Genomic DNA, 22,416 nt, shown 5'->3' on the forward strand with positions numbered 1-22,416 from the left:
TGCACACACACTATAGTGAGATCTGTAGCGCATGTCAGCAGGGAAGTAGCAAGGCCGTACGTCAATTCGCGTAAATTATGCTTCAGGGATGTCGACTTTCGAAATGATCGCTGCGTCGGGGAACGTCAGAGCAGAACACAGGTGACATGAATTGGCCGTGTATTGCACGCGAGAGACATACCCGGTCATCGCGATAACAGTAGGACGCTAATTAAGGTTACCAAGCATTCAAAATGACTGTACGCGTGGTTAAACAAGATGTCTGTACATAAAAGTGAATATGTCTGTACCTTGCGTAATCTCGCTTTCTCTTAATTATCACTCATTTTTTTTAGTATCATGGGTTTTCATTTTCAATAGGCAGTGGAACAAATACGGAAGGGACCATGGGTCAGATTTTCTATGCTATGCTTTAACAGCAACCACTGTTGTTCTATGTGTAATATCACGTGCTCATTTGATCACGTTGAAAAGGTTGAAAAATATAATAAAGAAACGCTAGAAACCAGGCACCTGCTAACCTAAAAAAAATCATGTTCAATGCGAGTGCGCGGCAGTTATCTCGCAAGGTAAACGCTTTGACCAGAGCGCCGATGCTATCTGAACGAACCGGCTTGTGACGCAACCTCTCTTCGCAATCTAGGCTGCGCCGCCTGTATAAAGCTTCCGAGATGTGTCTAGACAAATGGAACAATCGCTCACACTGTCTCTTCTCGTGCGATCTCCCCTTCCCTGCGCTTTCGTCTCTCCCTCCTATTGCGATTGTTTGCTCGACTGACTTGAGAAGTCACGAGCCATTACGGAATCATTTGTGAATGCTGCACCTTTCCACGTGCACAACATTGCAGCCACTCTGTATGAGTGCCCGCATACACGCCTTTAGGATGCCTCACTTGCGTGTTCAGCTTCTCAATTCCTCACTAGCTTCTTTTGAAATGAAGCGTGGTTCCAGTTCACTATACAATAGGCGGCATTGTATTCTCGTTGTGTCGCTATGCAAGCAGGCATGTGCTTGTACACTTCCTAGCCGTTACTGCCCTTCGCGATAGGATGCGGCTCTATCTGTGAGTGAGTGAGTGAGTGAGTGAGTGAGTGAGTGCAACCAAAATTTCACTAGCTGAATTTGTATGAAACTAAGGTTGGTGTAGACACTAAAGCCGTGTATACTAGCTTTGAGGAATATCGCCCTTATGATCTATGCACGCAACATTGTAATATCGTAACACATGATATGAGGAACGCTTAGCGATCTCCAACTGCCAGCATGATCTCACGCATGGAATCGTCTGTCTCGCTCCTGCTTCGTCGACCCAACACCACACCAGGTGGTGTTGGCAGAACTGCGGTGAAGCTTACCCTTTTAGCTTACCTGACAATTTTCTTTATATATGGTGAGGCGTCATTGCTAAACCAGTCTATAATTTCGTTGTTCATTGTTGTACAGCACACCCAACGGAAGCTTCGTGAGCGTGCATCTCATTGGGACATTGCAGCGCCATTAGATAATAATATAGATTGCACCGCAACGTGGTTTGAAAGAAAAATCGGTTACACTACAATGTACGGGCGTTGTCTGGGCTCGAGTAGTCAGTCATGTCGCGCCCATTATATGAGCGGTTTTGGCTGGTGCTCCCCAGTGAGCGTTGCCCGCGATATCGAGCCCAACTATACTTACGCAATGCACTGCGGAAACAGCATTGCGCATGAGGCCTCAACGGTGGCACACACGGAGCGTAGCACAAAGAAAGAAGGAAGTGTCAGTGGTCCGTTGCTCTCCGCCACACACACGCAAGCAGATATATGCGTGCGTGATTCTCAGGTGTATAACTATACATCTCATGTATAGTCGTGCGGCAGAACTATACCTTGCGCATACAGGCCTCGCGTGATGAAGCGGCCTCCGGGAGGCAGAGGCAGCGACCATTTCATCACAGCTCGATGCGGTCGTCACACGGAAACGGCTGTTTCCGCCGCCACCTCCGTTTCTTCGCCATCGCTTGTGTTTGGTGCTGTAACGAGCTACGCATAGCGTATGCGCACCTTGTTCCGGACGTCAGGAAGTGTCTTCCATACATACATACTTCCTACAGCCATCCGTGAACGACGCAGCACACAACTGTTTCCGCCTCTTTGATAAGTCGCTCGTATATTCGGAAGCAATAATCCCTATACTCAGTCGGTCGTCTTCCAATCTTACTTTCTCTAGCACATCATCTCTCTATATAACCTAGTTCCACTTCGTCTTTCTTCGGTAACAAGAGGCATCTATACATTCCATTTGACCTGTTTCCGTCTCCCGTCGTTTATATAAGAATGCGGTCGATGGCTGTGACATGCGATCGACACTCTTTTTTTCGGCATGCGGAGCATATATGACGCAACACGAGGACAGAGTGTAATACGACGGAGCAGCCCTGTCGTAGGTTTGTGTCGTATGATAGACGGTGAAATGTAATACCAACCTACCTAAACTTTTGTTATTTCAAGAAACTCCTTTCGCGGTATTAGAAACCCGTATTTCAGATCCTCCTTCTATCCAAAATAAGAGCGTTAAGAACACACGCATATGCGTGTTTGCAAACGAGGAAGTGCATTGCCGCCTTCGAATCTGAACTTCCACGCATATACACACGTGCGGGCTGTCTATATACACGTTCGGGACAGACTCGCGTATGCACAAGCAGTGCCCGAGTATCGCCTTCAGCAGGCGTCAGAAGTCATCCAAGCGTGCAAGAAGCCTGTCGGAAGAGTTCGTTATTCGAACTGTCTCGATACACTCAGGCTTCCAACGAGTTTCACTGACCGGAAAAAAAAAGTACGCGATGACGTTTCACCTAGCTTTTTCCTCGGTCTGAAAACCGTGCGAAAGCAAATGAGAGTATGAAAGCAGAAAAAAACATGGTGAAGTCTTTGCGTTGAAGACGATTCGAGTGGAACATTCGAAAGGGAGCACTTCCGCATGCGCTCTTATGTCCGATTATCCGGGACGTATAGGCATCAACGAAAGAAAGCCAAGAATATGAATTCAAATGCTCGTGTTCTTATGATCGTGGTATTGCTGCTCGTCCAGATGCGACTGTGGCCCGCGAGCCTTTCCAAATATAGAACTCAGGAACACGTTTCCTTACATGATGCGTTTGTCAGTGATTAGTATACTGTACAGGACGTATCTGCACGCAATGTACAGTCGCTGATTTTCGGTACTATCTTCTTTCCTACGGCACCGTCTGCGACATATTTGACGTCAAGTTTTGTGTGTCACTCTTTCTCTCAAGAAAGCGTAATTGTGGTCTGCGGCTAGCACAAGAATGCACGCAGGAAGGGTGAAGCCGTTTTGTATTAACAAAGCTAAATAAGAAAATTTGAAGTTGCTGGCTTAGGTGCAATATACGATGTTATGGACCTACTTATACACCGATGAAGAAGAGGAATTTTTTCTGCGCTGTGTAACGGACGAGGAAATCTACTGAGTGTTTGTGTATTATTTAATGGTCTATCATCAAGTCCTACTTTGTCATCACCATCGACATTACTAACATCGACATCGCTGACGTCGTCATTGCCATACGTGCCCTGCTTGTTGTGTTGGTGTAAGAAGTGTAAATGAACCCTTTGTTTGAACGTCTCGAAACAGTTTCGTCGAGGTACTACTGTGTAAAAGTCATGACACTGTATTTCAATGGAATTATATATCTAACAGCGTATTGACGACTGCTGCATGTTCGAAGAGGTTGCAGCGCTTCCAACTGCCTATAACATCAAATAAGCACCTGCCCAAACACATTATCTTTAGTCATCACAAACGTGAGCGTCTACTGCTCGTACAAATGTCGTTCGACCTTTGTGCGTCATCTAAGAACTGTTCGATGCATACCGACGACAAAAATAGTCACAGCATACAAAGCAATGAATGTTTTATGTAACGGTGTGTTTTTATTAGCGAATAAGAAACCATTACGAGATAGCTCGAATGCTCCATGGCTGTTTCTCGTACGGAAGATGTAGTAAACCAAGGAGCAGCTCGTCAAGAGACTATAGGAACCGTGTACTGAGCTGGTGGCGCCGCGGCGCGGGAGGGAACAAATGAAAGTGACGGGCTCCATGCAGCAGCCCGCACATGAGCGGAAGACATGTCAGGCTGTTAGCAGTCTATGTCGCGTATGAGTCGCTGTGCGGTAAACTGTGCCGATAACTATGAGAACTCCGCACCTGAAGCAAACTTTTTTCACGTTTCTACCGCGACTATACCTTTGAGAAACCGACGTAAATGTGCGCCAGGCGAAGCAAGTGACTCCGTAGGCGCTTCGTTTATTTTTTATTTCAATAACAATAAAATAAACCCGTGGGCACATTTATGAATTACATGAGGTATTTTTCCACACAAGCTATCTGATATTTTTTAGCATGCTGAAAGAACCAAGGGGCAGCCGCCAAAGTATAGCCCCGAGTTTGCAGTGTATGAATTTCGTTGGCCGAAAGCAATCTACGGATCCAACAATAGCTGTCTCGTACGCTGCTGCTGTTTTTCGGCCGTTTCGCATTTCGTGAACAGTAACATTAAGGAAGAGGTCCCGCATGTCTCGCGGAATGAATCGCGGACCTGGAGAATTTGAAAATTTATTTCCCAAGCCACGCCAAGCCGTTCTGTTGCGGTACGCGAGAGCTGAGATAACGCGTGCAAAGCTGGCATACGTAGCAAAGTTCGTCACAGACTCATTCAGCCCGAGCAACCACTGCAAAAAAGACCTGAACTACTAGAAAGCCTAGAAAACTTCGCGGAAGTGCTACGCATTACTAAATGCAATACGTATAGTTCGGCGACCGTACGTATTACTTGCACTCACAACGAGAGGTTGCAGAACACATGCAAAACACAAAGGCTATCTCTTACTTATCAATAAGCTGGCAAAATGACAAGAAATAATGTCTGCGAAATGGTTACAACAATCGATGGTGATGGTCTATCTTTCGAGCTTCACGCTAGCCGGCCGCACAAAACGCCAGCACCCTGTCGCGTCTGTGCTACATCACATCGAAAACACGATTGATTTTGTAAATTTATATTCTCTCTCTTCGTTTGGGACACCAAAACAATCATGCACTGCTGTCCTGATGGAAACCTGCCCGCTTTGTCAAGCCTGTCACATTCGCGCACACGAACTAGCGTACAACGCGGGCGTAGCTGAAGGAGAGACGACGAATCGTTGCACGCCAGTTGAAACCGACGTTGCCGCTAGACGCCACTGGCGGCGCATTTTCGCAGTGGGCTGCTGTTTCACCTGTAGGCGCTGCACGTTTCTCATAGAGGCGTGGATGTGGGTACACAAACACGTCCCGCGATGTACCAGTCACATTCGTCACGGCGCCACTCGTACGTTTTCAAAAAAGCAAAATGGAGCACGTCTTTGATCGTCATTATGGCACCGTGGGTTTTAGAAAAAGAGCCCACCTTCAGTCGAGTCGCCCAGGTAAGCCTAATCCCAGGTGACCCTCAGCAAGCAACCTAGGGCGCATTGAGACCGTCACCGCGCCCTCTCTATTTTACACGCACTCTGCCTTCGAGGGCCTGCATTTATATATGCTATCTTTAGCTGTATTCAGCACTGAACGAGTAACATAAATGCTGGGCGACCTCTTTGGACACGTGCCCTAGTTTGATGACTTTGAAATGGATCAAATAGCGCTTACGCATTCATATCTATTCATACACTGCGTGTCAATTGTATACGATTCCGGCATTTACATCTGAAGGCGCAAGAAAGGGCACAAAAGCTTAACGCCGGTCTACAATGTTTGCGGCGTGCACAGTATAGGCAACCGTGTCTTCCTTTCGATGCAGTTTCGTAATAGCATTGGCGGGACTCGACTGCCACGCATAGCACGCGGCGCCAGTGCCTCTTTGCGTGCAATGGCGCGGGATGACAAAAGATTACGCGATCGCAAAGGATTGCGTATAAGTGGTGCGTGTCCGCATCCTTTTCTGTGTCGTTCAAAAGAAGACAGGACGTGCGAGATGCGCAGTCATGACTGTTCTTCGATGTTTGTAGGTCGCCGCTTCGATGTCGGCTTGTTGATTCGCCAGTTCAAAGGGGCGTCGGACAGATGCAGAACAGCCTCGCCAAAGTCGTGCGCAAGGCGAGCTTCTGCGAAATGTAGCAAGTACAGCACAATGTAGGTTAAGCCAACACGGTTCTTGCTGGAGGTGTATGGAGTGTCCGGAAAGCTAAGATGGCGTGGGCTCTGCTTCAGCAGGAAGGGTTGGAAAGGAGCAGTGGAGCTAAAGGAAATACATTGGGGACGAAATGTAACTCAAATGTAACGGTGACGTCCTTGAGCTTATCGGACGTCAAAAAATTAGGTCACGAGCTGAAGCAACAAAAATACGGTGTATCAAACACGTCTTTGCTTTATAATTCATGTTTATGTATAGTGTAAACAAAAAATAATATCAGAACAGTGACATTATTCTTTCTCCATGTTTTTTTAAAGTTTAGAGTGACGATAACAACCTCAATATTAATCATGCTAACTAGAAGTGATAGTAGCATAACTCAATAACGCGAGTGTGTATAAATTATTCTGCTCATTTTTTAGCTGCCTATCCCAGCCACGGTGGTCGCGGTTGGAATGGCCAAAATTATCGGAGCCCTCCACTACGGCGTGCCGCAAAATCATATAGTTGCTTTGACACTGAAATTTTCAGATGTCGTTTCAGAGCGAAAACCTCAGATAGCTTACGAAACGTTGAAATTGACTGCTGGTGTTGGCGTTCTCTGAGATTTGGCGAGACCTGACGATACATTACGAGACGTGGCGTTGGTACCAGCACTAATAATGCAGAAAAAAAGACAAAATATAATAAAAGGGTGTCTAATCGCGTGACATTCAAGTAAATGTGAGTGTGGAGTCGGCGTACCAAAAGCCACACGACCTCGGTGTAGCATGACGCAATCGATGATGTTGCTCTGCGACGTCACATATCGATAAATGTTGTAACGCATAGTAACAACACGATGACGTCATCGCACGACATTGTAACGCGGCCTAAGACGGCCAGATGTGAGGGGCTGTGTAAAATTGATATGTAGGGTTTAACGTCCCAAAACCACCATATGATTATGAGAGACGCCGTAGTGAAGGGCTCCGGAAATTTCGACCACCTGGGGTTGTTTAAGGGCTGTGTAAAATTATATGAAGTACACAAAGCATGCAAGGCATCCGATTCAGGAGGCAAGACAAACTCACGTTGAGTTCAGAAAGCTTTCGGTCGTGGAGGGAGAAGGACCAGTACATCGACTGAGAAGAAATATAAGATGAAGACGGTGTTCACCTTCGAGTGATTTTAGGAGATTGCATAAATGACTGTGTGAGCTTTCAGTGCTTGGCTGGTTTGCCTGTCTTAGAAGTTACATATATATAGCTGTAGTCATTTAAGTCTTCCAGGTTCAGGAGCATCGCCATATATGGAGCATGGCCACTTATGTCATCATCATCATCATCATCATCATCATCATCATCATCAGCCTGACTACGTCCACTGCAGGACAAAGGCCTCTCCCATGTTCCGCCAGTTAACCCAGTCCTGTGCTTGCTATGTATTGTCCACGAAACTTCGGACGCCCTGTTCTTACTGAACACTCAACAGCGATGTGTGCCTCGTCACCCTGGTAACCACTTCCGGCATAGAAGGCTATGTGAGATACCATGCACCATACCATGCTGTTCCTGATAATCCACAGTTGCCAAAACCCATCGTATTATTACCGCTATACCGACCCCACGAAGATCTAGCGACCGGGGCGGAAATCGAACCCGTAAACTCGTGCTCAGGAGTGCAACGCTACTCAGCTACATCGCAGTGTGGTCTAGAACGGAAGTATTCTCTCTAACGCGACAGACACGCAAGAAATGAAGGCGGTTTGAAATAAACAGAATCTTCACCTCCATTCCAGTTCGAACTTGCATCACGCAAGAAATGAAGGCGGTTTGAAATAAACAAAAAAATCACCTCCATTCCAGTTCGCACTTGCATCTTCCGTATCTGAACTTTTCCTACATGCTTGCATACCTCTCTTTTCGCATGTATTGTTCCTGCTATACAGTGTGTAAGCGCGAGCACCGATTTACTTTGACCGTCCCTGATAGCCACATTTCGGCGGCAACGGGGCCGTATTTCCGCGTTCGCCAGTCGGAGTGGCCGTGTCGTGGGTCATCGGGAAATAATCCGTTTATCACAGTACGCATCTTCCACACTATGCGCAAGAATTGCAGCTTAGCGTACGCGCTGCCACCTGGGGGCGTAGAGATGAGGGGTTAACGGTTGTCGTCCCGTGGAGCTCTTGTGATTGCGCGCCGCTCCCCGTCCGCTGTAGTCTTCAATGCCGAGGGCGGAGCGCAATGCAGGCCGCACGGAGACGAAAGGTCTTCGTGTTTCAGTGGGCGTCTTCACCGCTGAAAAAGCGCTAGTTTTCAAATACTCGTCAGTATATAATTTTTGTTGTTGTTTTTCTTTCATGCATTCTTCCTGACACATCTAGTATCCTTGCGAAGCGTCTTCGAAATTATGTGCTTCTTGGCATCCACACAACGAACAGATAGGCTTGAGGTAATGCTATCGGGCGTGCTATCATTTTTGTTTAATCTTGTTTTTTTTTTTTACAATGCCGCATCGACACGATGTTATTGCGAATGGGAATGGATGTTACTTCTCATGCGGCATGTGGCCTTTTCGTCTCCTATGGCACCATACTCCTGCCTGCATTAGTAGTGAGTCATTGAGCAAGGAAGAGCGTTTAGCATTGGAACAGACAATGAAGCATATGATAGCTGGTGTCCGAATACATCTATCAGGGGCTATACACTGTCTTTGACAGTTTTGAAAATAAGGCCGTTTTCGGAATTCTGTGGCAGCGTTTGAGAATGCGGAAACACGTCAAAGAAGTCAAAGTCAGAGGCATTATCTTGAAAATGAAAGAGAAAAAGAATTCTTTTAATGAAGAGTTGGAGGCGTTTGCCTGCCTTTTCGACTGACATGCTACTGCAGGTGCTGGATGATAACTATGATATAGAGAGTGATAAAAGCATAACACTACAGTCCCACACAGGATGAGCTACACTATTTAAAACGTTTCGTTCAGGCTTATGACCCGCAAGAATGTCGGAATTGCTTTTGTGGCGTGTAACGCACTGAATCTGCTTCGCCATGGGCCTAGAATATGTGTCAACTCCAAGTTTGTATCCCGTTGTAGATTTAAGGCCATCTTGAGTATTGTCACACGCTTGGCCCCTCCAGATATCCCTCCGGTGAGACGCTATCACCAGAATGGGCATCTTTACAAGATTGATTCATCGTGTCACTTCGGTATGCCGTGAGACCTCAACAGGCAAGATGAAACACGCTTACACCGCATCCGCTTAAACGTCGAATATACTAATTACTTCAGGTACCAATTCGGACTGTCAGACATACCATTGTGTGTCCAACGTAACGTCCTATAGAAGACATGAATCACGTCCTCTGTGAATGCGCGGCGCTCCAGCGAGACAGTATAATGGGCATAAATTATTAGTGCTACGCAATATCAAAATTAATATATAAAAAGAGCAAAAGGTTAATCGCTATAACAATCCTGAGGTGATGTAAGGGCAGCTGAGGATAACTTTTACTTGTGGATAAAGGAGGGCGGAGGAAAATATCACCCAGTTTACGACGGCTCTCCAGCGCTGTTGGTGCTGCAATGAGGTCAAGAAGAAATTTGGGAACGCTTCCCCCCCCCCCCCCCGGGAGGTCATGATTTCTTTTCTTTAATTCTTGTTGCTCGCATTTTTATAGAAAACTTGAAACCTAACTTACGGTTCAGGTTTTAGCAGGAAGTGCGCCAGGAACTCAGCCGAGGAACTAAGTTTTTGCGCTAAAGATAAGCTTCACGCCTGACGTCACATCTTGCTGTCAACCTCTTCTCCACGAGTCATATCTGACGGTCTAGCTACGTATATATACGACGACTTTACGTTGTGTCAGCCAGTGATTGACGCCGTCCTTATCGCGAACTTTTGCGGAACGCTTTGCGGTAATGCATTACTTCAACCTGTATGAAGGTGCAGCCTCGCAGTGTAAGCGGGTTAAGCTGGCGGATCTCGCGGCAGAATACGTGCTCGCACGTTCAGTCAAAATTTGGAACTCTTCTGATGTGCGCAATTACACTGACGGCCTGTATAGTCGTCTCTGCCGGCTCGGCCTATATAAGTGGTTCCCAAGGATGTGACGTATATAATGATGACGCATGCGTCTTATTAAGCCCTGAATTCGAGGCTCTTTCATAGTTCGTAGACCGACGAAAACGCCTTTGAAGATAATTGTTAGTTATAAAGACAAGGAACGGGGCCCCCGTCTGGGCACGCTTTGGTATAAATACACAGCGCTGTACCTCCGAGGCCAGACTGTTTAAAATGACTGAAACGCCCGTTCCCAAGAAGTTGTAATAGCGAAATGTGTCAAACCTGTAAGACAGATTGATGGGCCCGTAATTCAGCTATTGCATTTTCGTAGTTACGCCATGTTTAAGCATATGTGATAACTTAGCCTGTTGTAGGTATAAAAACGAAACCACTGCTGATGTAAACCAGTCTGATCAGCCCAAAACTCAAGCACGGCGAAGGTTTGCGAGTTCTCGCATTCTTTTGGTAAATATGTAGGGTTTAACCAACAGAAATTGGAAATGGCAAGTTCTGTTGGACAAGCAATACAGTTCATTATGTATGCTTCGCTGTATCCATGCTTGACATGCCTGCAATCTACGTATTATCGGGTGTGTCTGTGTGTTCTTTTTTATTTCTTAATCGTATGCTGCCTGCATATAGGTGCATCGCTGCCAGATCACCACACGTTGCATCTGCGCTGTGGCTGTTCGAAAAGTGATGAAGGCATGCTGCTTTGCTTTATTTAGCACGATGCCATGCTCAGCAGAAATGAAAAACAGTAATCTTACAATCACTGGCAGCTGCTACCAACGCTGTGGTAAGGTGGCTGACACCTGCCACATAGGGTGGGCCTGCCAGAAAAATGCAGCTGCTACTCCCCACCCCAACCCTACCAGATGGAATTGGGAAGCAGCTCTGCTGGGTTGCTCAGACTTTCAGACCCAAAAGGCCTAAGAGGGCAACATGGCGGCTTAGGCCAGTGGGGTCCCGGTGTATCCAACCAGTGTGTATAGAGCTCCTGCTCGAGTCCACACCTCACTCGTTTAATAAATGCCTTCCATCACCACCACAACTCCAAGCAGGTGCGTCGCTATAGATGACTACAGCCTCAACAGCAGTTTGCGTGCTGGAGTTTTTCACGTACGATGCCCCACTGAAATTTGTGAGTCATAACAAGGTTCGCGTGAGAGTTTTCGCGGTGGGAACTTGTCGCACACGACGGTCAGCTCAGTATAGGGATAGATGGCATGGTAGTCTCATAAGGTATGTGGTGTCCACGGGACAGTCCTTTGCTTGCCAGAGGGTTCAGAGGCAACAGTCGACCTTCCTTGAAGGGTCAGGGACGCAGACTCCGTTTCCCACGTGCTCCTTTTTTTTTTTAACTCGTATACATGTGCCCGACAGGTGCGTTGCGGGCATGGCCTTCTGCGTACACATACCAGCCACGCTTCTAATTCCAGTCCTTCGCCTTTTCTCTTATCATCTCTCTCCCTGTCTCCGTGTAGCGAAACGCTTCAGCGTCACCAGGTCGCATGCAATTAAGCACGCTTCATGGCGGCTTCACACCGTCTCCGCCTATCTTTATCTGTATGTGCTGTAGAGACGGTTCTCTTCACCGAACGATGCCAATTACGCCGTTCCGTCATGCGCTCTTCTCGTTGTTTCGTTCTCGTAGTTCGTCCTCTTTCCCACCTTTTGTTTACAAGCTATACCTGCGTTTCTGGGCCGTACTACGGCCTTAGCTACCACTCCGCGTTAACGCCTCATTCCAACTTATTTTGATGACTTAAAAAAGACGTACCTTTAGCGCGCAGGCAAATAGCCCCCGCGTGTATATAATCCTGCTTTCCTTCTTATTCAACCGCTTGTTAGTCCTTGCCTCTTCATCCCTTAAGTCTCTGTGCCTCATTTCCGACACTGTGAGCTGGCGCCTGGTCTTTTTATATCCACGGCTCGTAGAGCACCTGTGTAAACCAAGCTGCGATAGCTCCATGCTATTTTCCACCAGGTAATTAAGATGTCCAAGTGGTTCATTCTACGCTAAGTTTCCTTCCACTCATTTTTTTTTTGCCACTTCTACGCCATGATTGATAAATGTTCGCATTGCTTGCTTGTTTTTCTGTCTCTTTTCCTCTACCCTCTCTTCTGCGTGTGCTTTTCGGCTTCTATACTTATCTCCAAAATGTAATTAGCTCTGCTGACTGCCCTCCTTTGCAGCACTGTAATTTTTCTTTCCCTTGTACACTGTACGGGCCGTCGCTCCCGGCGCCCTCTTAATTTTTCAAGTCATTGTTTCTTTCAGCCCTCGAGCTTGACTGCGTTATCACCGACAGCGTTGCACGCAGCAATGAGTGACCTTATAAATAGAGACACTACAACATGTTCGCGTAACGTGGTGAAGGCGACCGTGCGCCTTGACTAGAACAGGCTGCAATTAAACCGTTGTTTTCTCCGGAAGTTTTAAACCTCGTGTAACAATAGCGCACTTATCACGCAGGATTACGCGTTCGTGCACTTGGTTACCTGTAGGGCAGTCGTAGATATTCCGTTTTCGCATATTGCTTTCACTAGTCACCACCCTGTGCTGTCGAGCAAGTGCCAGCAGCTTGATCATCCTGTGTAATCGTACTTTTAGTGCCCCAAAGTTTTATAGAGATTTCTATTCGGGAATGAAGGGCTCAACATTAAAGTGCAAGCTCATGTACTAACTACATGTGCAGGGTGGGATGTTCCACACACGACTTCCTTCACACTTCATTTAATATTCTTCTTCTGTTATCTTGAAATGACTGAGTGTGAAGCCAGTTTAAGTTAATTCCCGGCCTACATCTCGTTTTTTCGGTATGACGTGTGAATGCTCTGGCGGTCGACAATCGTATTCATGCGAGGCCTTCGCATCAGGCTTTACCATATACGTACCTGCTCGTAAATAGACAAACACGAATGATATCGCGTGCCGTCCGGCCACATTGCTAAGCAGGTACGTACGTATATACATTCGCACTCGCCGCACCTGAAAATCCTCAGATCAGGCGGCAGAACGCCGTAACTTCATGACCCGTTCGCTGTCTCGAAATGCGGTGCCAACGGGCCAGCCGTATTCGTCCGAGGCTGTGGACGCGTCTTCAAAATGATGCAGGCGTCCTTCGGACGAAATTTATGTAACACAACTCGTTCCATCCTCTACAAGCAGGCTTTTCGATAGCGCCAGTTCAAGGGTAGCAGGCCTCTCTTTGTATTCAGTTCTCTGCGGAGGAACTGATTTTGCAGTGGTCTAGTTACGCAACTTCACGCCAACAATCGTCGAGAGATGGACGTCTGAATGAAACCAGTGCTGTCGCGCGTGCATACTAAAGGCCATGACTATAGCCTAGTTTGACTACAGTTTCGTGCAGCGTGCTATGCTGATGAATCGTCTCGTGGGGAACAGGAACACGTGGGGTTACTTCAATATGACTGTATTCATCCGCTGATAGGTTGTGCACTTCCGCTGAACCTTTCACACATGCATGCTGTTCACTATACCTTCAGCAAGCTTGTGTGTCCCTTTGCTAATATAATAGCATTGGTCCATTAGCAAGTTCATATGGAGGAACTTCTTCCAAAAAGAGGGAATACTTTTCAGCCCGCATGCATAGAAATATAAAGCCGTTGGCTCTTTTTCATACTGTACGCAACTTCTGAACCGTCATTTGCCTTCCAACGATACAGAGGAAGAGAAATGGCCGCTAGCGAACGGCGGCGGCTTTTGCCGAATAAAGGTTCGGGAAAGGGAAGCCGGTCGTCCTCCCGACGAAGAGTTGAATTATGCTGGCAGCAACGACTGCGGCGAAACTGCGGCGACGGCAAAAATGAAGCCGTGAGTCCGCAATCTCTTCCCGGCGTTTCTGGTTCAAGGCTGTCCTCAGGCCGCGCAAAGTGGACAACGCAGTCGTCCGCGCCACAGCTGCGTACCGAACAGTCGCGTCTGTAACCCGTTCAGGCGAAGTTGTACGCTTATAACATACGCCACTGCTTGCTGCGATTTGCGTGATTTGTGATATTTATATATATCGCAAATGGTCGCTTAAGATAACTGCGAGGAGTGGTATCAGAAGTTCCGGCACACGTCGTACACCCTTAGCAACAACATTACTTCCGCTCATACAGCATGACATCTGGGTATTTCTTATAATAAATATATTTACTCAGTATCAATAATCATCACAGCTTCTCTTAATTGTCCTTCCGTTATTTGAGCTCATTCTTTTTTTAATGCATAAAGTGAACAAGTAAGTGTTCCATACGTTTTCGCGCTGTGCCACCTTTGCCTTCAGCAAACTCAAAATCTGCTGTCATCAAGTGCAGTAAGCGAAGGGAGTCACTGCTCGTCAATTGAAACATTGCTTGAAAGAGGGCAGGTACTGTATGTACAGGTAAGAGGCAGAAGCAGGCTTAATACGAATGTTCAACTTGACGCACTAACAGGAAAAAGGGGTGTTCATAAATAAATGACAGAACCAGGTGAGCGTATAAATGCCGCGAACGCTAGAATATAAAGATCTGTCTATAAAGAGCTACTCGAGTCTATTTATTTTGGGAGCAAGTGCTCGGCTTCCTTAATTTATGGAACTCGTGGTCATGGACCCATGAACTGTGCTTCTGAGAAAGGCCGGGCGTCCTGACGGCCAAACGCACTAAGCATAGATGCCGATTTCGGACGTCGAAGACAGTTCAGAGAAGATGCTCGGCGATTCGCTCCATGCCCCCATTGGTCGCACAACCGACTTTGACGGGGATGGCCTATTGTGATTCTGAAAGCTATCATTCACGCAGAGATGACGAAGAAGTAATATTTCGCGTCGGGGCAGGCTCTGGCGTTAATCTAGACATTGTGAACGATCGGTGTTGTGTGATAGATAATCCGCGATATTCGCTAACTTCCCCGAGATCATCTAACGTGGTGCTCAAAGCAATAAGGTGTCACTCATTGTCAGCATTCTTTCTCGACACTGTGACTACATCGTTGTCATCAGGGGACTGGGTGCTTTCATCAGTGAAGCGATCGCCGATGATGCAGCTATACTTGTGCGGTAGACAGTGCAGTCAATGCGCGAATGAATACGGTACGAGATGGCGACCGACAAAAAAGCCGGCTGCCTTCTCTCCTCCTATACCTGTCTCTGCCTTATAGAACTGTGGACGCACGAGGCACGGATAACCTGTCCCATAATAGTGTAGCACCCGTGAGTTCCCCGAAGGAGGAGAATAGAAATTGAAGGGTTCTCGCCGAGTGTTCCGTACGCGGCTCTTTCGTCGTGCTGCAGCGGCCCGAGGCGGCAGCCGAAGCGGCAACGCTGTCTTTAGGCCTGGGACACTTCTTTGAAACTCGGCGAGCAGCCGCGCTGTAACAGCCATTTTGTGGTCTGCGCGGCAAGCAGTGCATGCGTGCACGGCCCGCTATAGACGCGTAATTGTTGTGACCTGGTCGCCGAGGGCCGCCAACTATCTTTCCTTTTTCTATACCTGGACGGACGTGTGGAAAACAGTGCACGCTTAAATTGGTAGGTGCGTCAGAGTAGGGCTTCTAAATGGTCCAAGATTTCACCGCACTTCGGAGCACTCTGGTACCGGTTCAGTGAAGGCTTGCTTGGGCTCTGTGGTCCGCTGGTGAACGGTGCTCGGCGTGCTGTGTCACAAACGCGTAGTATGTGCGAAGGAAAGTGCCGGAGTGTGGATGGCATTCGTTCGTTTTGGCGTTTTTAATACTACCCGTTCAGTTTTAGCATCGCACTGCCACCCGCATTCAACTTTCAAAGGACCTCGTAACTTTTTTCACTTTGAATTTGGTCGTAGCGGCTGAGACGATTGAATGGTCCGTTTGCTCGACTGTACCGCATCGCTGGGGAAGATCTACAAGAGATATATGTTCTAGTAATTTTTTTATTTGAGGGTACCTGTAAAACACGTACCAATACAATGCAAGATTCGCACAATGGCTGTAAGCTGACAATCACACTCGCCATCTCGACACTTTACAACAAGTTCCCTCAACGTTTTTTTTCTTCTCCCTGTATTCTTGTTTTCTTGCTCTTCTACAGCATGCGTAGCGCGTGCACTCTGTTTGTCCGAGCACTTGCTGTATACCGGCCGAGCTGTATTCGAGTGTGTAGACGTGTACCCTCGTGCCATTTTACGCCTGTGCTTTGGGCAACACTCGTGACATGACCGAGGGTGTAGAGCACCTATATCACGCGATAGCAGTAACCATTAAAATCGTTCGCGCACAGGGAGGGGGGGGGCAATGCTTGCGTCCGCCTTAACGACACGTTCTCGCCGACGTAGCACGTCTACTGCAAGTCTTCCTCGCCGCGCCGCGGGGTCCAGGAGCACCCCGCATGCGCATATACCCTTATACGTATTCACCGTAAAGCGGTGATGATGACCATCGCCCACTCTCGCGTGTCCGGCCTGCCGGGGTCCACGTCCAGAGTGATGGAGGGTGCCAGACCAGCTCGCGCATTGTGAGCGCACTCTCCTTCATGTATGAACGACTCTTCGCGAGCACGTGGCTGATCACTCTCGTCCCCCCCTTCTTGGTCTGCTGCCCTCGTCCATGATGGAATGCGGGGCCACGCACGCCGCTGCCGGTACATACTGCAAGGCTGACCTTTGTCCCGTCCCTCCTCCTTGCGCGCCGCCCCCAAAAAGGTCGATTGCCGTCGTCCCTACGGGAGTGCGAGGTCACATTGTTGCGTAATGCCCGCATTCTGTGGGTCGTCGGTGTGGTGCGATGGCGCGTTCCAGGGAGCGATGCTGCATGATGTGAGGACACCGTGCTGATGCACCAGCTGCCATTAATTGAGTGCCCTACGTGCGCATTCTTCCATATACGAGACAAGAATGCGTGGCTGTTCTTACTTCTTCAACAGCACACAGTGTGCTCTGGGGTCATCTTTGATAGGCATATAACGAGGTCAAAAGCTCTTGTAGTTGTAATACAATAAAAAATTTCATACGCCGACAGGTATACGAGATTTCCTTTATTGAACAGCCATATACACCACCAAGCACGCAACTTCTTCCCAGTGGGCTGGTTTGAGCGTGCTAGGATCGGCGGCGCATAAGGATGCGCTCTGCTTGACCGCGGCCTTCCCGAAGCTTTCTTCGGTGCGAGATATGCTCGCGTTTTCGATTTCTTAATCACGGCTGCGATCTTCCATGGCAACTTTAGTAGCGTTCTCTCTTCATTTTTCCTTCTTTCGACGATTTGCCACGGAAGGTCTACAGAGTCATCAGGGCGACGTCGGCCTCGCAGAGGTCGCGGAGAATCGGCTACGCTCACGGCCTTAAGACGGCCATTTAGCCGAACCGCGCGGCCCCTTCACCTCTCGGGCGGTGAGGATGCCGGGCGGTGAGGATGCGTATGCGCGCGCGTCCCCATCATTTGCGAATCCGCCGTAAAACTGGTCTCCTGCATGCTCTCGGAGCTCGTTCCCTTCCTGGTGCTTGTACACTGGCGAACTCGCCCTCGGTGGTCAGGTCGTTAGGGTGGCGCAGAGCAACCCTTTTGTTGCTTCCAGCCAGGAGAAGGGCGCGCAGTGGCGGTTACCGCCTTTGCCGTACTGCTATACTACTCCATACACCAGCGTGCTTCGAGTGACCCAGAAAACAGCCGGCTCCTCGCCCGTCCTCGACCCCTGGACCACCACAGCTCATCAATTCACTCTTTCTTGTCACCCTCCGCTTTTACAACGGTACATGGAGAGTGCGGCACGTCCGTCGACACGTAGCGTGCACTTCAAACGCGTAAGAAAGGAAGGTCTCGTGAGAAAACGTGCATAGCTCTGGCATGTCCGAACAAGAGAGCTTCGCGTCCCTAGACGAAACAATGACGCCGGCATAATGCACCCAGGTACGTGCGAGAGTGGGATCAAGAAGGAGAAGATGAAAACACAGCTACGTGGAGCGTGGAACAGTGGCCCACCCTGAATGAGGAATTCGGGCAAAGGGCTGCCGTTCTGCTTGCAGTGGTGGCACGTGCGGTGAGCGACAGTTGCTCATCGTAGAAATCGGCGCAAGAAGTGAGACAGGGAAAGCACCACACGTACACACAGCGTCTCCGTTTTCCCGCGCTATTTTCTAGGTGACGCAACAAGCTCGCCCAGCAGGCGTAGTATACTTTAAGAAGAATGCCATCTCACATACGCATTGCGTATGACGACAGTCAGTCGAGAACTTTACTGCGCGTAATGACAAGTGGAGTTTTTTGTGCCTTTATGATTATAGTCACCTTCACTTCTTTATTTAGAGTCATAACATAAAAGGATGAACTATCTGCGCCCCATTCCGGTTGAATCAACAGTGAGCGCCTAATAAACGGAATTTGATCGGGTTGCGCATGGTAGCATGACGCTGAAAACGGGGCTCTGAATGCGTATACGTAAGATACCTAACACCTAGTCGTCAGCAAAGCTTAATGGTTATGGAAGAAACCCCGCATTACGGATGCCTTGTAGAGATCAATGTGCTCTTTGTATTGGGCGGCTGTTTCACCTTTCTAGCTTTTACTCGAAAAAAAAGGGGGGTTAGGGGGGTGCGTTGTGGGGACGCATATGCATTAACCGGTTTTAAGAACCGGAATCGCACTAGCTAATCGAATAAATAACAAAGGATCAGTTTTTCTCGTGACGCAATCATAATTTAGATGTGTCTTGGTCATTCTTTTCGGTTTACTGGCGTGTTCTCTTCCTTTTTTTGTATATTGCTTCCTATCATATACAAAACAATGGACAACTCACAACAAAAGCAATGCTATCAATACACCAGCCTTCATCTTGAAATATTTTGGTCGAAAGCAGTGAAAAACACGCAGTAGGAAATATGCCAGAGACATTGTACGATTATGTTCCCAATTTATACTTTCAGTGCTTTATTTTATTCGGATTGATTCCTTTATTTTCTAATGTAACTGGTAAAACGACAAAAATAAAATGAGCAGCTGAAGCGTTCTCTGGGTACCCTCATCAGTATCTGCAAAGAAACATGTCTATGACTTTGAATGCTGACTGTCATATGGACAAGTTCATATTTGCATGTATGTTTGGTGGTTTGAATAACAATACCTTTAGGCGCCAGTATTTCAGATGACGTCATGTTTCTTTTGCGGCCGGCCCTCCCTTTTACCAATAACGCTGAAATAGGACACAGGTGTCGCTGAAATCAGCGAAGTCTCTGTCCTCACCTATAGCTGTCCTCACCTATAGTATGGGCGGCAGCGTGTTCCGTATACACACGAAATGTATACCTCGCCCACAAAGTCGCGCCGAGAATTAGCGGCGGTCCATGGCCCTGTTAGTTGACCACACCCCGTCGTACATAGTGGATCAGGGTTCAGCCCGATTCACATTTGCTGCCCACGACGTCGTTAGCACCGTACGTGTCGTATAGGGCCTTTCCTTCTCTTTCGCTACACGTATAGACCCTTTCTAACAGCAGCGGCACCGCGCGAAAATTGGATCACTCATTACAGCTAACCTACTCTCCTCGGCGTTCATTTTTCTCGACTCTCAGGCTTCGCAGAACACGCTTCATGCCTGCAGGTCATCCGCGTGTTGTAGGTCGCGTAATCTTAGCGGTCCATCGGACGGGTCAGCCGACCGAGAGAGAAAGCGTGCACCCTTCTTCATATTGAGAACTGTAGCTTAGACGGAGAGGAGAGTATAGCGTTATATTTTATAGCACAACTTTGGGGGCAATAATACCGAGCTACACATAATGGCCCAGACACCGTGACGAAGTGCCATCGAGCAAGAGCTCGTGCATGTTCCACACGAACTTCCTTGTTTAGTTCTACCGATGTTAATGAACTCGATATAGTCATCGTTCGTAACAATCACTAAACTTCACCTGTACTAAAATGTGCAAGAGAAATTCGGAAGTTAGCAAAGAAACTACAGAAGAAGAACCACGCGAAGAACTTGTCTCTGCAATCTTACATGGTACGCGAAATTGCATCTCAGCGTGTCTCCCACCCACGTACGCCCTAAATGTGAACAGTGCATGGTGCAACAATGGTGCGTACCATATCTGTGCGCATGCTATCTGCGTTGATTAACACCAGCTAATATTGTCTAATGTCGGCTAGTATTGGATGTCACTCGTGGTTAATGAAACCAGAGTTAGTATACTGCCTCAAGTTTTCACCTAAAGCTTCTGCAGCTGGCATGCAAGAGCGACTCAACAGAAAAACAGTGAGCCCTTTAAAAACTAACGAGGCTTTTCGCTCAGAAGCGCTCTTTGACAATGACCGGATGCCTTTGCTGATGATGTGTGCACTTCTAGGACGGGGAATAACTTGTCGTTTTCTTTAGGAACAATTTTAGCGTCAGATGTTCTTTTACGTGGACACGGCCAGGTCCTGATATCCTTTTCTCGTTTTGCTTGCGCAGGTGATGGTTGTGCTGGGCGCGTACATCGACGGCTTCTGGAGCCCCTGGCACGACATGGCAGTCGTATGGCTGCGACTGGCCCAGGGATTCCTCTTCCCGATCGTGCTGTGCGTCACCGATCGCCACCACTGGTCGGCACTCAAGAAGACCCTGCAGAGACGGTCGGCGTCGGCTGACTTCACCGGAGGTGAAATGATTAGATAGATAGATAGATAGATAGATAGATAGATAGATAGATAGATAGATAGATAGATAGATAGATAGATAGATAGATAGATAGATAGATAGATAGATAGACAGACAGACAGACAGACAGACAGACAGACAGACAGACAGACAGACAGACAGACAGACAGATAGATAGATAGATAGATAGATAGATAGATAGATAGATAGATAGATAGATAGATAGATAGATAGATAGATAGATAGATAGATAGATAGATAGATAGATAGATAGATAAAAGTTGGTGACGTCAAAATTCCGGTTGTGTGTGTTTCCACGGACTCGAAGGCGCCTGTTTAACCCCTGTAACTGACAAGACATTCGGTCTCTGAGCGTAGAAATATTTCATGCGAGCTTGCAGTGACCCCGCCACCATTGTAGACCTCGCTACAATATCATCCTGAACTTTGCTCGTTCACACAACAATGTAAGCGTCCCCACTTCCGACCAGGGGCACGTTGACATAATGTCGCTTACCCTGCTTGACTTCCGGATTCCGATCAAGGACGATGATGGCTCCTTCGTCTATTCCGACGGTTGCGAAACCCTAATCACTCTTTTTTGCCGTCCAGACTCACTTTGCGGCGTATCCGACATCGTAACGCGACGCGAACAGGCCGTCGTACACACGGCGTGCGGGAACGCGCCAGATTGCCATGCATCGCGTCAACCTCAACAACAATAGCCCTTGTTGTCCACGACAATCCTCCTGGAGCGGAGATTTCTCGATCGTCCTCTTCCGCGTTTTATGATGAGCCGTTATATCTGACCGTTATACAACTTTGAAGCGCACGGCTCCGTGCGGACAGACATAACCCGGATGTCCCCGAGTAACGGGACTCTATTCCGTTACAACGGCATCCAGGAGCGAGCCGCAACTCCTTCAGCTGCGGCTTCTGTTTCTCGGCCTCGTCGCCCGCCTCCCTCCCCCGTGCAGCAGAAGTTCCGTAAGAACTGCGAACAGGCGTACGCTTGTTTACCGTATCCTTCACAATGTGAGCCGTCTCCATCGGAACAGTTCCTTTTGTTCGCAGCGTATCGCTTCTTCCTCGCACGAACGCACCGAAATTACATACATACATACATACATACATACATACATACATACATACATACATACATACATACATACATACATACATACATACATACATACATACATACATACATACATACATACATACATACAAACAAAAGCAGCGGCAAAGTGCAGCATCGAATGAAGAATGAATGTGCACCTCCTCGGAGTCGACGGGGCTGTACAACCACGCAGTCACGAGTGCTTTCGTCGCGTCGGCAGTGGCGGCGCCCCTCTCGTACTCCCCGCCTGTCTCCGCTCTCGATGAGGTTGTTGTTCCGGCCGATCGCCCATTGTGCCATTGTCCGCGCGCTGCCGCGGCATAACGGGCCGAGAAAGCGAACGATGAATCATGAAGGCAACGAACGAGGTCCAGCCCTTCTCTTCGTCCTACTGCTGCGCACGCCGCTCCGCTGCACGAGCTACAGTACACGCACTTCATCTATGCAGCAGTCGTCTCCGCATTCCGGTTTATGCACAGA

General features: G+C 48.0%; 1 protein-coding gene across 1 annotated transcript in view; it reads left to right on the plus strand.

The window, feature by feature from the left end:
• LOC119173502 (uncharacterized) overlaps nt 1–22,416 on the plus strand; it is a 172,661-nt gene that overhangs the window by 137,839 nt on the left and 12,406 nt on the right. The window contains exon 2 of the mRNA XM_037424302.2: nt 20,631–20,817. Within this exon, the coding sequence (XP_037280199.2) occupies nt 20,631–20,817 (187 nt within the window). The remainder of the gene's footprint in view (nt 1–20,630; nt 20,818–22,416) is intronic.

Source organism: Rhipicephalus microplus, chromosome 3, assembly GCF_043290135.1.
Source record: "Rhipicephalus microplus isolate Deutch F79 chromosome 3, USDA_Rmic, whole genome shotgun sequence".
Lineage (NCBI taxonomy): Eukaryota > Metazoa > Arthropoda > Arachnida > Ixodida > Ixodidae > Rhipicephalus > Rhipicephalus microplus.